The sequence below is a fragment of the Vitis vinifera genome, chromosome 6, assembly GCF_030704535.1.
Source record: "Vitis vinifera cultivar Pinot Noir 40024 chromosome 6, ASM3070453v1".
In the NCBI taxonomy this organism is placed as follows: Eukaryota; Viridiplantae; Streptophyta; class Magnoliopsida; order Vitales; family Vitaceae; genus Vitis; species Vitis vinifera.
Window position 1 is genome coordinate 3,626,753 of NC_081810.1, and position 16,275 is coordinate 3,643,027.

General features: G+C 36.4%; 3 protein-coding genes across 3 annotated transcripts; 2 read left to right on the plus strand and 1 right to left on the minus strand.

Annotated features, from left to right (window-relative positions):
* Window positions 1–546: 546 nt before the first annotated feature.
* On the plus strand, window positions 547–1,737 carry PIP2 (aquaporin PIP2; the record flags this gene model as incomplete). The annotated part of the gene is given in 4 exon segments (NM_001281127.1): window positions 547–851; window positions 991–1,286; window positions 1,383–1,523; window positions 1,617–1,737. Coding segments are annotated over 4 exon segments (843 nt in total).
* Window positions 1,738–9,290: 7,553 nt separating this feature from the next.
* On the plus strand, window positions 9,291–9,913 carry LOC100853079 (uncharacterized). Its single transcript, XM_003632062.4, has one exon. It carries the CDS (start codon window positions 9,347–9,349, stop codon window positions 9,737–9,739), a length of 393 nt encoding a protein of 130 aa, XP_003632110.1. The 5' UTR covers window positions 9,291–9,346; the 3' UTR covers window positions 9,740–9,913.
* A 1,143-nt stretch (window positions 9,914–11,056) lies between these two features.
* On the minus strand, window positions 11,057–16,034 carry LOC100263969 (uncharacterized). The gene is made up of 3 exons (XM_002285108.4): window positions 15,853–16,034; window positions 15,628–15,747; window positions 11,057–11,304 (listed from the first exon to the last, which is right to left on the minus strand). The coding sequence occupies exons 1-3, from the start codon at window positions 15,871–15,873 to the stop codon at window positions 11,188–11,190; spliced, it is 258 nt and encodes an 85-aa protein (XP_002285144.1). The 5' UTR covers window positions 15,874–16,034; the 3' UTR covers window positions 11,057–11,187.
* Window positions 16,035–16,275: the final 241 nt, after the last annotated feature.

A 16,275-nucleotide genomic window follows, 5' to 3' on the forward strand; every position in this document is an offset into this window, starting at 1 on the left:
CTGGCACTACATTCATGATTCATCACCCACCCACCCCTCTTCCTGCTTCCCCATATAATAATCATATTAATAATTGTGCCCCACATTTAATCTGCTTTTGCTGGACAATTGAAAAAAATGTGAATTCTGTAGCATTTTAGACCGTTGTAGGGTTGAATTGTGAGGGTAATAGGGACGTTGAGTGCTTTAAGGTTCAACCATGGAGGTCGCATTCCGGCATTTAAGGTCTCATACATTAACAAGGTAAAAGGTCAGGGGTAAGAGCCGTTGAGGGGATGGTTGGTGGGGCCAATCTAACGTATTTATGAATTTATAATCCAAAATCAAGTCATTTGGGCGGCTATTCATCATTCACTTGTTAATAATAATAATACATTAATTAATGCTAAACTTGATTAGTTCATTCTTTCCATTTCATGCATTCTCTCCTCAAAACGCAGCGTTTTGACTCTCTCCCACTCTCCATATATACCCACCTGCACTGCTCTCGTCTATCCATCCTCACATCAAAGCTTTCTCTCTCTTGTGTAAAAGTTTGCCGAGACAGCGGTGGTAATCAATGACGAAAGACGTTGAAACCTCGGGACAAGAGTTTTCGAACAAGGACTACCATGATCCACCTCCGGCGCCGCTGATCGACCCAGATGAATTAACACAATGGTCCTTATACAGAGCCATCATCGCCGAGTTTATCGCCACCCTGCTTTTCCTCTACATCACTGTCCTAACAGTGATCGGATACAAGAGCCAGTCCGACACCGACCCATGCGGGGGCGTGGGCATCTTGGGTATCGCCTGGGCCTTCGGCGGAATGATCTTCATCCTAGTCTACTGCACCGCCGGCATCTCCGGTTAGTTCCCTGGGCTTTTTCTTTCCAGCTTTACTTAACTTGAAATAGAAAGTCACGGTCTACCTGTTTGAAAAAAAGGGCGCATTTCAGGCTTTAATAAAATCATGAGTGAGTGGTTGTCAATTTGTAATGTACGCAGGAGGACACATAAACCCGGCGGTGACCTTTGGGCTGTTCTTGGCGAGGAAGGTGTCGCTGGTGAGGGCTCTCATGTACATGATAGCTCAGTGCCTGGGTGCAGTCTGCGGTGTGGGCTTGGTGAAGGCGTTTCAGTCTTCGCTCTACAATAGGTACGGTGGGGGAGCAAACGAGCTGGCTGGTGGCTACAACAAGGGCGTGGGATTGGGTGCTGAGATCATCGGCACCTTTGTTCTTGTCTACACCGTCTTCTCTGCCACTGACCCCAAGAGGAACGCCCGAGACTCCCATGTTCCTGTACGCACCCTATCTCCAGTTCTTTCCTTGGCAAGTTCATTTATCAACATATATATAATTTGTAATTAATTATTATTTATTGGTGAATTAATAAAGGTTTTGGCACCACTGCCCATCGGATTTGCGGTGTTCATGGTTCACCTGGCAACAATTCCCATCACCGGCACCGGTATCAACCCGGCTAGAAGCTTCGGAGCTGCTGTCATCTATAACAACGACAAGGCCTGGGATGACCATGTATGTCCTCCTCCTCCCTGAGTCCCCACTGTACGTATATAATACTCTAGTTTTGATGATTTTTTATTTATTTATTTTTATTTTTTGATACAGTGGATGTTCTGGGTCGGACCATTCATTGGAGCTGCCATTGCTGCATTCTACCACCAGTATATTCTGAGAGCAGCGGCCATTAAAGCTCTAGGATCTTTCAGGAGCAATGCCTAGGTTTTGGACGCTAGCTGGTGATGGTGATGGTGATGGTTTCTGCAACAAGAATAACATCAATGGTGGAGGAGTATTAGTACATGCAAATCGGTCTCAATCTCTTTCCAGTGTTTTTTCTCTTCTATCTGCCCCCTCTCTCTCCCTCTCTCCCTCTCTCCCTCCCTTGGAACCATGGAATTGTAGATAAATTTGGCTTTTATCTGGCCATGTCTCTTTAAATATATTTCAAGTGCTGTATGTTGTCATCTTTTTTCTTTTCCCTCCTCTCTCTCTCTCTTTCTACTTGGTGTATTCATAATGATGCTTCCACATTATTCTAGTAAATGGCTATGCTCCTCAATCTCCATCACCCCTTTCCTTTTTCCCTTCTTTTTCGCTTGGAATGGTGTCATCTTCATGCTTCCATCTTAAGGTAGCTCTACTCTAGGTCGTTTTAGTGGAAAGAAGGATCACAATATTTTAGATCGAAATCAAGATGATACCAAGACATAAATTTTTAAAAAGTTGGAGGGCAATAATGACTTGTTTTTTATTCAAGAACCCTATCTGATAAGATCAACAACTCTTGTGATAAAGCATCTTTAATTTTCTAATGTACTAACTAGTCAATGGGACTTTGTTAACTTTAAAATGATCTTCTACCAGACTAGATAGCAAGAAGGAACTTTTCATTAACCATCACTTGAATCCGAAAAATTGCATAACAAAATCTTTGATCATGTTTCTTCAACTGTTTCCATTAAAGAATTCATTCAAAAACTTCAGATTACTCTTGCATTGAATTGAAGAACACTTCGATCAACAAAAAAGTTTAGACAGGTGTCTCCTCACACTGCTCATCATACCTTCAGCCCTCTTTATGACTATGGACATCATTTTCACTAAGCAGCAATACTTGTTTTATTTTCCCAACTTTTTTATTGCTTCATTCTAAGCATTCTTATCCTCAATCCATTTAACTACTATATGATCACCAGTTTAATTAATATAGAAGTAGAAAGTGAAAGCCAAAAATGATGGTAGGGTTGGCTTTTGTGGTGGTGGATTCTTGGCAGTGAGATGATGGATTTGATTCTTTATTAGTAGTTGCCGAGAGGAAACAATAAAGAAAAGAGAGGGGAAAATGAAGAGATTATAAAATAAGTATTAGGTCAATAAGGGCTTGGGATTCCATGGTCTAATTATCAACCTTATCTCTGTCTTTATTTTATGACTTTAAGGGTCATTTTGTAGGGCAGAGTAGGTGGAGATATAGCTGTTTGATGCATGACACACTTTTTGGCTTAAATTATGGGGGAGTTGAGAGGTGGGGTTTTTGCTATTTGGGCTTACATAATGGGAGAGAGACGTTTTGGCTGATTTCTAATGCCCTAGTCTTCATTCTCTGCATTTTCTCATTCCATTGTACACGCCATCTCTCTGTAGCTTCTTAAAGCTAATAAAAGTAATGTTAAGTTTTTTCTCATTTTAATTTTTCTATAATATTTATTTGTATTGGGAAGTAGGCTGAAAAACATAAGTTTGATTTTCCTTTTTTTTTTTTTTAAAAAAAAAAAGAAAGAAATCAAAAAATTATTTCTTCAAACAAGATTGTATCAATATTGTTGATTTAGTAAAGGATTACATAAACAATAATGGAAGTTTGATGACTTTGATCCTGTCTTCATTTGTTCTTTTTATTAGAATGTATATTGTTTAAAATTTAAAATTTCCATAATAATCCATTTAGAAATAATTTTGAAAGGGATTAAGAGTCAGTTTAATAGTATTTTTTCCTCAAAACATTTTTTAGTGAGTGTTTGAAAGGGATTAAAAGTGTGTTTAATAGTATTTTTATGAAAATTATCTATAAAGTGTTTTTTCAAAAAATATTATAAGTGATTATTCAATACTATAAGAGTAAGTATGATATTGATTCTAAAAAACATTTCTAACTTTTCAAACACTTGAATGATAAAAAATTTTAAATATTAAAAATGTTAGAAACGCTTCTTGAAATTACTGTCAAATAGGCTTTAAGTGATTTTCCAAATTTTGAAAACTGTTTTTTAAAATTTATCAAATACCTTTTTTTCGTTTTAAAAAAGAAAACACTTTTCAGACGAAACATTTTTAGAAATCATTATCAAACAGACTCTAAAAATATATTGTGTTTAATAAAATTTTTGAAAATCACTTTTAAAATTTTTGATAATCATGTAAATACTTTTTATCATATAACAAATTACTAAAAATGTTATCAAAACACATTTAAAATTTACATATGATTTTTCTTAAAAGCGTTTCTAATATGATTAAAGTGTTATAGATTTTTCTTCAAACCATTCCCAAATGGGCTGTAGATCGAATGAAGAAGCCTTTGCTAAGTTTTGATTTAAAAAATATCATGAATTCAGAAACATAACATAAGTAAAATAAGAACATGATTTAAAAAGTAATAAGAAAAGATATTTTCATTCTTAAACAATTCATTTTCTTTTCAAACTAGTTACGAAGATGGTTGAAATTCTTTAACAATCTCCCTAATTATAAAAAAAAAAAAAAGAAGGAAGAAAAGTGATTCTAAGGGTTTTCATGTAGGAGAGCCACAATTAGAACTACACGAATGTTAACTTGATTAACCATAGGATTAAATGTCTCAATAAAGTCAAAACCAACAAGTTGATTGTAGTCTTTGGCAACTAGTCTAGCCTTATATTGAAAGACAAAACCATGAACATTTCTTTTGATTTTAAAGATCCATTTGCAACTTATAAGCTTTCTATTTAAAGGAGGAGAAATTGGGGTCTATATGTTATTCTTGTTGAGAGCAGTGAACTCTTCTTCCATGGTTTGTTTCCATTTCACATTTGATAAGGTTGCAGCAACAGTGGATGGTTCTACATCCTCATTCATAGAAGCAATGGGAACTTTGGGTCTAAAAATGCCTACCTTGGCCCAAGTAACCATGAGATGAGTATTGGTATGAGTAAGGCCACATGAGGCCTGATCAACTGGTGCAAGGGTTGAAGAATGAGATGGTAAGAATTTAAATTCAGGAATAGAAGATAAGAAGATGTATTAAGGGAAGAATCAATAGAACGGATAGATAGAGATAGAATTGAAGGTGGAATAAGAGGAGGGGCAAAAGGTAGAAAGAAGACAGTTGGTTGTAGATTAATAGATAGAAAATGAGATAAAGAGGGAATGCTCTAAAACTGAAAAACAGTTTCATTGAAAGTAACATACTTGGAGATATATACTCGACCATTGGAGGTAAGACATTTGTAGCCTTTATGGGAAGGACTATAACCAAGGAAAGCACGAGAGAGAGATTTGTACTCAAGTTTGTGACTGTTGTAAGGTTGAATGTAAGAGAAACATTGACCACCAAAGAACTTGAACTCAAGAGTAGTTAGTTGAACTTTAAAGAGGACTTCTAATGGACTTCCGTTGTTAAGAATAGAAATGGGAAGCTGATTAATGATGTGAACAGTAGTAGTGAAAGTTGCATCCTAATATTGAATTGGGAAGTTGGCTTGAGCAACGAAAGAGAGACTTTTTCCAACAATGTCTCCATATTTCCTTTCTGCAACACCATTTTGTTCAAGGGTATGGGAGCATGAGAGTTGATGAACAACTCCAAAATTATGAAATGGTGAAGTAAGAGAATGAAATTCTCCACCCTAATTTGTTCTAAGAGTTTTTAATTTTCAATTAGGATGAAGTTTTGCTTGTGTTTTGAAATTATGAAAATTTGAATACACTTCAGATTTAGCTTTAAGGAAGTAAAGCCATGTGAATCTTGAATAAACATCTATAAATCTCACATAATATTGAAAACCATTATGAGAGGGTGAGAGCAAGGACCCAAACATTTAAGTGAACAAACTCTAATGGAGTGTTATGAGCAAAATTTGAAGTTGGAAAAAGTAACTTGTGGCTTTTGCCCAATTGATAATTAAGCTATATAAAATGAAAAATTCTCATTACTAGAAAATTTTCTTTTGCATTGATTCAAGAGAATTGTGACAATCTTATAACTTGGATGACCAAGTCTTTGATAAGCTATGTAAAATGAAAAATTCTCATTACTAGAAAATTTTCTTTTACATTGATTCAAGAGAATTTTGACAATCTTATCAGTTGGATGACCAAGTCTTTGATACCTAAGATCAAGGTTAGACATTGAGCTTTGATTACAATGAATTGAATTGAAATTTGAACTAGAACATAAGTTGGTTGTTTACTATAAACCTTGGAGACTGAAGGGTGTTGGAGAACCGATTTGTTGAAGATGAAGCTAGAGTATGATGACACCTAGTTGGACTGGTGAAAGACTGACTTGAAGGATATGAGAGTCTTGGAAGATGAAATTGATAAAGTCCATTCTTAAGAGTTCCTTTGAGTACAATGGCTCTAATAACCACATCCTTTACCAAATAAAGAGAATAGTGAAATTCAAAGTAAACTCCATTATCCTTGGCAAATTTTGAGACACTAATGAGATTTTTAGCTATTTTTGGAACGTAAGAAGCTTCTTAAAATGAAGAATTTAAAAGAATGAAGACTTGAAAAAAATAGAATGTCTAACATGAGAAATAACCAAACTCGTACCATCACCCATATGCAGCTTATTAGGGCCATGATAATCAACTCCTACGCTTAGGTTGTTGAATTCATTTGTGACATGATTGTTACACCAGTGTCTAGAAACCAAGCCTCATCATCTTGAGTGTTTGGTGTTGTAGGCATAGCTTGCATTGCTAGAGGATCCTAAGATGGTAGTGCCAGTATGTGAATTTAAGGGGTAACCGGAAATACCAGTAAAGAATGGGTTAAAACAATGGTAACATTTGAGAACAGTGTGATCCATTTTCCTATAGAGTTGACATTGAGGCTTATTAATACTTCTATCACCATATCCTCAACCTTTGCCTCATGTACCACTATGAAACTTGGTGCATGAATTACCATGAATTTGTGAGTTCTATAATGAATTTCTCTAATCAAGATGAGTGAATTCCTTTTATGGATTCTTAACAGGTGACCTCAGTTGTTGGGACGATATTAGAGGCATTGGTATTATAGTGCTCAAGCCATTTTTCATGTGTAAGCAACAATGCAATTACATGAGTCAGTTTGTGGACATTCTTATATGTGATTTGCTTAATGATGGATTCATAATCATGGCCTAATCCATCGGTAATAGCTAGTATCTAATCTCTTATGGAAAGAATATCACAAACCAAGGCAAATGAATCCATAATGGTCTTCATTTTGTTCAAATAATCTCTCATAGCTAAACTACCTTCTGTAATTCAAATATGAATTGCATTAAATGAGCTCGGTTTTGAGTCAAGGTAGCTCAAATCTCATGAGAAGTAGTGCATCCAACCAATTGGGAAGGATACTTATGGAAATTGAGCCAAGAAGCCAAGAGACGGTCAACATATCTTAACATTGCCACAATTCATAATCTAGGTTGAGGACAGAAAAGGGTGCCTAAAGTAAAACCATCAAACCCTAATCACGAATTACAACATAGATTTGTTGTTTTCTAAGAAGAAAGTTATCCTCATCAAGCTTCATTGCAATTGGCAATGTGGTTGGATTCATCACTTGAATCAACGAAGATGATGAACCAAAAAGTGTTGATATAATCATTTTATTGAACAGTGATATCGGAGTGAAGTCTAATAGCTCTGATACCGTGAAGAGAAATGATAGCATGAGAGAAATCTGAGTTGCCCTTATTTTATTCCTTTTTGTGTTATACTTGGTACAAAGATATTTTTATATACCTATAATCACACTAGCATTAGTGTTTCTTAAAATACAAAAAACAAACAAACAAAACAAAACAAAACATGATTATGCAAAAAGAGACACTTTGCTACTTTAGCACCCTCATTACACAGCTTTTATGTAGGCGCAACCCACAATTGGCATGGTCTTCAGCGTCAAATTCCTAATCGCTACTAACTTCTACATTTCTGTTTTCATGATCTTCATTAAGTTCAGGAAGGTTAAGAATTAGGGAACGAGACCTTTTCAAAGGACATAAGAAGTATGTACTCTCCTTTTCCATCTTCTTCAGAATGTATAGGAAAAGGATGTCACCAAGGGCCAAGATCTAAGTGTTGTTGGTGATTAATGACACTTGGGTTAACCTTGCACAGATGGAGTTGAAAAAAATGGAGGAACATGCGTCTTGGGAGGTGAAATGGGAAACACAAGCTGGCTTGAAAGTGGGTATGGTGCAGGGTGGTCTTGCTATGGTTACCTACGGGGAAATTCGATTTCTCATAGTGGGGTAACAAACAGATATGAACTCTCCATCTACCCAATATATAAACTTAAACATGTCCTCCGGATCGTTAAGGTTTCTTGAATCTGCCATGGATGCAGAAAAAATGGTACCCTCGGGAATTTAGGAAAGAAAAATAGGAAGTCAAGAACAAATTGCAGAAAATTTCCTAATACCTATTTTATTGGTAAAAGCAAAACTTAAAAAGGTACCCTCCAGCCCTTAGAAGAAATAGGATTCCTCCATTCCTCCATTCCTCCATTCACATAGGGACGGGTCCACATTTCCTAGTGGGATTCTTTGAAAGCCCATCATATTCACATGGGCTTTGTTGAAAGGGTATGGACCATGGAATCATGGACTAATGACACGAAAAGAACAGAGAATCATCTCTGTCCTCCCCTGTTTACACACACAGACAAGTCTTGTGATTTGGGAGGTGGTGCTCTGGTAAAACATGTGAAGCCCAAAGGGCCCATTAACTCGGACAAGGATCCTGTGCAAATCATAAATGGGCCTTCCCACATGAAGGATAGGTCACCATCTGAATGAAAAAGCAAACAAGTGGAATATGATAAGGAAGAAAGCGTGAGCAAGACACATAATTTTAATGTAAAATGTAGAGGAAAAGAATTGCATTGATTTCAGGTTTGGCATGCGCCTCCCCCTCTGCAATAATGTCCCCAAGGCAGGTGAGGAAATACATACACTCCATTATAATAATTACACTCATCAAATTTATATATGTGTATATATATATATATATATAGAGAGAGAGAGAGAGAGAGAGAGAAAGGGAGATATGCCCTTTGCTGATCCTTGAAGCCAAGCAAAAGTGAAAACGCTTCATGCTTCCATTACTTAGAACCATTAACAAAGGCAACAACACATAAAAACAAGGCCGCTCTTCCAATTCTGCACTCACTTATTGATGGGGATATAATTTAACACGGCAATGGAGAATAGAAGACATGAGTTTGAGGGCCAACATAATCAATAAGCTTATGAGGAGGATTAATCATAATAAGTGACAATCATACCTTGGTAACTTCATCTCACTTCCTTCACTGCAGCTTTTTGCTTAACCAGGTGTCCCATATGGGATTGAGCAAGTGCTAAAAAATGAACCTTAGAAAGGGCATTTTGGGGTGACCAACATTGGCAGAGAACACATTCCCATCATTTTGTTCCCTCTTGAATTCAACTCCAAGGAACAAGCACTTCCCAAGGCATTATAAAAGCCAGTTCAAAGCCCCCAAAATTTCAACACTCAAAAGCTCTTGCTTCTTTAGCCTCAAGTTATTCAAAAGCAAAAGAAGTGAACAACATGAATCCAGCGGCTTCTTTCCTGCTCTTCTTTTCTCTTGCCCTTCTCTCCTTAGCTAGAGCTCAAGGAAGAGCACCCCATGGGCTTGCTTATGAGAACCCGATGGCTTTCTCGCCATCTGCATTTGATTTCTTCCATCCGAACGGCCAAAAACCAAGCACCCAAAACCCTTGTGCTGCATCAAACTGCTCACCATTGCCTATGGCAGCGCAGGTGGAAGCCAGTCTAGCGCATCAAAGCAAAGCATCAAGCAACCGGGTGGGAGCTGGAGGAATTGCGGGCATTGTGTTTGGGTTTGTGTTTGCTGTGCTTTTGGCAATGGGTGTTTACTATGTGGCGGTCACACGTCGAGCCAATTTGACCCGAGCCAACTCTGTTCAGCCTGATGCTTGATTTACCTACTATAAGCCACTGACAGCAAGCACCCAGGATCATTCCACAGTGATATGATCTTCTTGTTCTCTTTTATTTTTTGTATTTTTCCCAATTTGGGGTAAGAAATGTTGTATTTATCATCTTGTTACCAATTAGCTACATGGTATTGTACTATTAGAACTCTTGGCCAAAGCGATTATCAAACCATCCATCTTTAGGAGGGGATAACAAATGAATTCTATCACAGCCATGGAGGGGGCAACAGGTTATTGAGATAAAACTACATATATATATATATATAAAAGGAAATAAAGATGTAAAAAGAATCACAAGAGAAGAACAGACTTAAGTTCGAACAGTCATGATAATCATCAATACTAAAAATTGGAACAGAACTAAAGATACCCAATGCAGGAAAAGTCTCCTTTTGGAGCTTATCTGGCATTATAAGTCAGCCAAACACTTCAATATGCCCTTTTTCCACCTTCTAAATTGCATCCACAACACATGTTCTGAACAACAAGCCTTTTGTTCCGAAGCATTTTATTTTCTTCATGTTTCTTGGACTACATCACGATCATAGAGGTTTAATGCAAACAAGGTCAGTAACTGAAAGTTCTGACATTGAACCCCTATAGAAGCATTATTATTAAAGAGAGCTTCCATTGTTAGAATCCGAGGTTTTATTCATTTGTAACAGGCATGACATAAGGGGTTTTACTTCCTCCACAATCCATGATATAACAGAATTAGAAATTAATCTCTTTATGGTTATATCAAGGTGTCGAATTTTGACCCAACAGTTTTTTAGTAGAGTTCCTTAAAGCAAGAAAGTTTAGAGAGCGCGCAAAAGGATGGTGTAGATAAAAAAGAGGCCCAACCAAGGGATTTATTTACTTCTAAGTCAGGCTGAACCAAATTTTCCTAATCATAATATTTTTTGCAAATACTTAATTGGAAAAGAACACTAACTCAGGTTGAAAGCTATCATTGGTTAGTCCTAAACAGCCACAAGCCGGCTCTTATCAAAAGGAGTCTCCCCATTCATACATACAGTTCAACCATGAACATTTGAAAAGAAAAATACATGCCAAGAAAAGAAAAACCTAGGTGGATCATATTTGCTGGGTTTGCAAAATACGGCCAAATTCTAAGGTTACATACCATATAGAGAAATTGCTATCATATAATCATCAAGCATCTTCCAGAGATGGACAGAAAAACAGAATGTGGGCTGTGTATTATGTGGGGTTATTATAAGGTGGCTGCTGTCTAAGGATGAATCCCTCAAATAATTCAGAAGATTTATAAGATAAAAATGGGGGAGCAATTCACTTGTATAAAGTAGAAATATATTGGAAGTGAACTTATTTGTACATTTCTACCACCGATACAAGCTAAGAGCTTCAGGTTGCAGGAATAGAAAGGAAGTTCACATATCGGCAGTAAGATTATTCAAAACATTTCTACCATCCACGTGAACTAAGAGCTGCAATGACAGGTCCCAGTGTCTTGTCCACAGTCTTGTTCCATAGGTGGGCGAACTCCAAACGAGATTTCTTTCCAAATATGGGCTCTGTTTTCTGGAATAAGTTTGACAAAAATAAAAACTATTAGGCCATGTTTTGACAATGAGTAATTCAAAGAAAATGGATCCATGAGAATGGAGAAGCTTAAAGAGACGTAATGCTATCATATGGTACACTCAAAGGGGGGAAAAAGTGTATCTTCCATTTGTTGACAAAGTAAAAGTCAATGGCACCTGTTATCATGAGAAGTTAAATCAAAACCGATACATAGATCAAAATTACACCTATGTGCTAATCCTCAGTTAAACACCACTACCATAGAATTTCAATGCAATCAAATATGAATAAGGTACAGGCACAAATAATAAGTGCTGCACTTTGATGCAGGTATGGGGATGCTCGACATGGTTTACACCACAGATTGTAGCAGGAAGGACTTTATTCCCATGCTCATATTTCAGCCCACCTAAATTCCCCAAACCTCACTTGACCACAAGATGCTTAATTACATGTACAAACCTGGGTCTTCCAGGGATATGTAGATGCACATACATCCAGCTACCTTGTTGTCATTCTTGCTCATGAAAAGGTTGTCAAATTTGAGAAATTTGCATTTTTAAAAGATAAGATATTAGATCCTCCTGGACATAGTCCCTGGTGATGTTCCACGAACTAGATTGAGAAAGTATGACTTCCTTTCTCAGAAATGAACTCCTCACAAAAATAGTTCTCAGTAACTCATTTCTACAATTCTTAATCAAGAGGCTGTTGGTCAAAGCTGCAAGTTCTTCTGGCAGGTAAGATACAGGCTGTGGGTCTAGTTCTGCAAATCGGGATGTGATAAAGGGAAACTGAAAGAATTTAGAATGATAAATGAGGGCATTTGTTAAGCATCATTTGAAGGATGCAGCACAGCAATGTGATTAGTACAGAGATTTGCAGCAGAAAATGAAGAAAAGCAAATGCCTTGAGAAACTCAACAGAATAAGGTTTACACAAGACCACTCATATTTCACAATCAAGGGCAACACAAGTAAAACATTCCAGTGGGATTCATTAGGCAAAGCAAAGCCACCTGACCACCAGCATGTCAAAGACTGCCCAGCCTTTTTATTTTCTTGGTAAATGTAGGCAAAGCACATGGCTGATCTTTCAACAGAATTTCATCTAAGTACTAGTATCCACCAAGAGAACCCACTGCATTTGGTAAAGTGGGCAACTGTGTCCTCAGCAAAACAGTATGGAGTTTTGTTAATTCAGAATTTCCTAATTCTGAATAAGGCTTGGTTGGGTAAATGGTTTTGAAGATGGCATTCTGAGGTGGGAAGGGGCAATAGCCTCAGGTTTTTGGAAAGCTATTCAAAGAGGGTGGGAAGATTTTTTTTTCCCCCGACTTATATTCCTGTGGATAAAAGGCCTAAGTTTTGGTGTGATATTTAGTGTGGGAGCACCATATTTAAAGATCATTTTTGGGATCTTTTTTTCCATCAATTTAAACAAAAATATCCTGGTGGCAAATTATTGACAAAGGGAAGGTAGGAGTGACCATAGGAATCCAAGGTTCATCAGGAGATTTTATGATTGAATTGAAAGAGGTGGAATCCTTTTTTGTTTGTCTTCAGAATGTGATTATGCATGAAGATAAGGAGGATAAGTTAGCCTGGAAGTAAGCAAAAGATGGAAGATTTTTCCTGAAATAATTTCATTACATTTTAAGTGCATATTGTTATAACTCTTTCCCACATTGAAGGGTTTGACACCTCACTTGCAACCCCCATAAAGTTGGTTTCTTTGATTGATAAGCAATCTAGAAAAACATTCTAACTTTGGACCAGATTATGCAACGGGAAGGGTTTTAGCCAATTGTTGTCATTTGTGCCAGCAGGAAGAAACTACTTGCCCATCACATATTGGCACAGAGTTATGGTCTTTATTATTCACAACTTTTGGCATCACTTGGGCATTTCTTGAGACAGATAAGGATACATTAATCAGTAGGTGCAGAGAGATGGTGAGGAAAGGGAAAGGGAAGATATGTTTATTTTGGTGTAATTGGAAGGAATACAAGAGGAGGGTCTTTGATGGTTTGGATTGTCTGAAATTGCAGCTGAAAAAAGTCAGTAGGACATGGAAGCCTTCTATTATAAATTTGATTGATGTTTTGGGTAGTACTTTAAGAGTGAAGAGTCTGTTCCTTTTTCTTATCTTTTGTCTTTATGGTCTCTGTATGCATCATGTGTACATGGGGGGGTGTGTCTCCTTTTTGATGCTTACTATATAAAAATTTTACTTATCAATAAAAGAAAAAGTCTTACAGCTCAAGGGAGCAAACCAAACAGCTTTCTAATCTTATAAATAAAATAATTCTCCAATTAAGTCTCTCCAACAGTAAGCTTTTCAATATATCATTCATGACCGTGTTTCTAACTTTTCATAGAACCAAACAATTATATAAGCCATCCAATATAATTTCTTTTGTTCCATCACAATTTATAATCAAAGGAATAAATGAAAAAAAAAAAGATGTCAACTTCTCTATGCTTTTTTCCCACACAAATAGCACTGCCAAACATGTAGAAAGAGGTGGAACCCTAATAGTCAAGAATAAACGGGACAGGACACAATTCTTCTGCACTTTCTAATTCAATATTTCTCGAGAACAAATGCCTACCAAAAAAAAAATCTCAAGAACAAATTGAATGTCAATCTTCTTCCAAACATGGCTTTTTTTGTTGATAAATAAGAGAGTGCATTAAAAAGTGCAACTAGTGCACAAGAGTACACAAAACGTATACAATAAGCACTAAAAGGCAAAACAAAAATATACTCCCTCCCTCAACAGGAACCCAACCAATCTATTAAATGGCTATCGATCTACACTGAAGCTACAAACGAACAAGTTACCTTTAAAATGTTTTATTTCCTTTCATGATTGTGGTATTTATAGGCATAAAATACTATTAAAAGATCACTTATCATTTAGCCATGGGCAATCAAATTCATGTATAATCATATTGAGGTCAATTCAAAAACCTCAAACCCCACTACTTGGTACCAACAACATGAATACCTCTTCAATAAGCAGCTATATCTACAACTATATAATCAAATTACATAACATAACAGGCAATCAAGTACTGACTCGCCATCACTGTTTTCAGAAGTCTTCTTCATATTCTTACTTGAATCATTAATTCGCCTTGATTACACATGACTAAACCCTCTTAATCAAATTTTTTCTCATCACATCTTCCACATGAGAACATTCTTTTTTTTATTTTTTATCTTTGTTTGTCTTGCATTACCATTCATCCAAGTCAACATCCTCATTTTAGCAATACCCTACTTCTGAACATGTTATTTCCTGTCTGCCTAACATTTGTTAACTTAAAACATAAATGGCTGCAGAGCCACCATATAGAATTTTTGGTCTAACTTGAGAGGCATCCCCAAATCACATTAACAGTCTAGACTGACTTCTCTATTTCAGCCATCCTGCTTCAGTCATGCATACCTGGTTTCTACATCAGTCAGTCATATTTCAGTAAGTTTTTAGCTTGTCTATAAAGCTTTTAAGAGTTTATAAATACGAGTCGTTTGTATGAAATGAAACTTTCAAGTTTGAACTTGAAAATCTGAAACTTTTAGTTGATTAGAAGGCACGATAGAATGACTCTCTAGATTTCGGTACTGCTTTTCCTTGTCCTCCTACTCTTTCTCCTACTTTCTTCCAATTCTTAGCACAACTGTATTTCTCCCTGAACCAATAACACCTGTCAGCTTTTTTTATTTCTCAAACCTGAGCCCTAGTTTCACGACCCTAAATTTCATCTTCATGATTTTTCCCAAGCATCCAAATTAATTACGAACTAGCTGCTGCCCCAACACTCCAGTAACAAATCCCCCAGAATCCTAGTAAACATTTACTTTTAAGGCCTTATCTTGAACTCTAAAATTGACTTCAATCTCTAAAAAAATCCCAAAACTATAACCTTTTTAGGGCCAGGCAAAACAATTGAGAAACCTTTCAATGTTTAAACGCTTGTATTAACTTTTCCCCACATTTTGATCCTACTATAGATCGGAAATTCATCTTCAAAACAAAGTTTTGAAATTTTAAACATGTATTCAACCGCAATGAATTCGTGAATACATAAAAGAAAGAACTTTGAACCAAGTAGCAAAATTCCCTCTTCTTATTTGACCTGCCAACACCAATCCTCTCTCCGCACTTCCCATCAAGTGCCGCAGAACGCATCCAATATAAACAGTTGCAACTCAGATAAAATGAACAATCGTTTTCTAATTTTAAGGTAGAAACCCTAAAACAATAAATAAAAAAGTCTTATGTTCTAATTTCTAGGGTTTGAAGAATACCAGCGATTGAGGATCCAATTGAGATTGAGTGTCAGCAATGGATTTGTAAATGCATTTGCGCTGCTCGAAAACAATAACTCCTGTGAATATGCTTCCCAATGCTGCACCAAGAAGGCGCTCCTGCATCCACACCAACACGCCACTAGGTCACATCACAGAGCAATGTAGATTTATATAAATGAATCAACTGGTTTTCCTCCGAAAGAAAAGAGATCGACGATGAACCTGAGCGAGCACGCTGATCATGGCTTCTTCGTAAGTTTGGATTCTTCCTCGGGAAAGTGGGAAAGGTTTCTGTTTTCACCCCAAACACTGCGCAGGGGTTCGAGTTTATATTTATGTTTTCTATCATTTAATTGACAAAAATGATGGTTTTACCGTTATCATTGTGCTTTATTTATTTAGAAATGTTGGAATGGACATTTCTGGCAACCGTCATTAAAAATTTTGGAAAAAGTATATTTCCAATTTAATAAATAAAAAAAAATCAATTAAGACTTCTTATACTCTCACCTATTAAAGGAATTACATGATTTTGCATGATTTAAAATTAGTTTTCAATTAAAGTTAAGATAAAAAAAGTTATCCAATAAGATAATGTTAGAAAAGATATATAGTTCCTAAAACGTGTTAATGCAATAATAATAT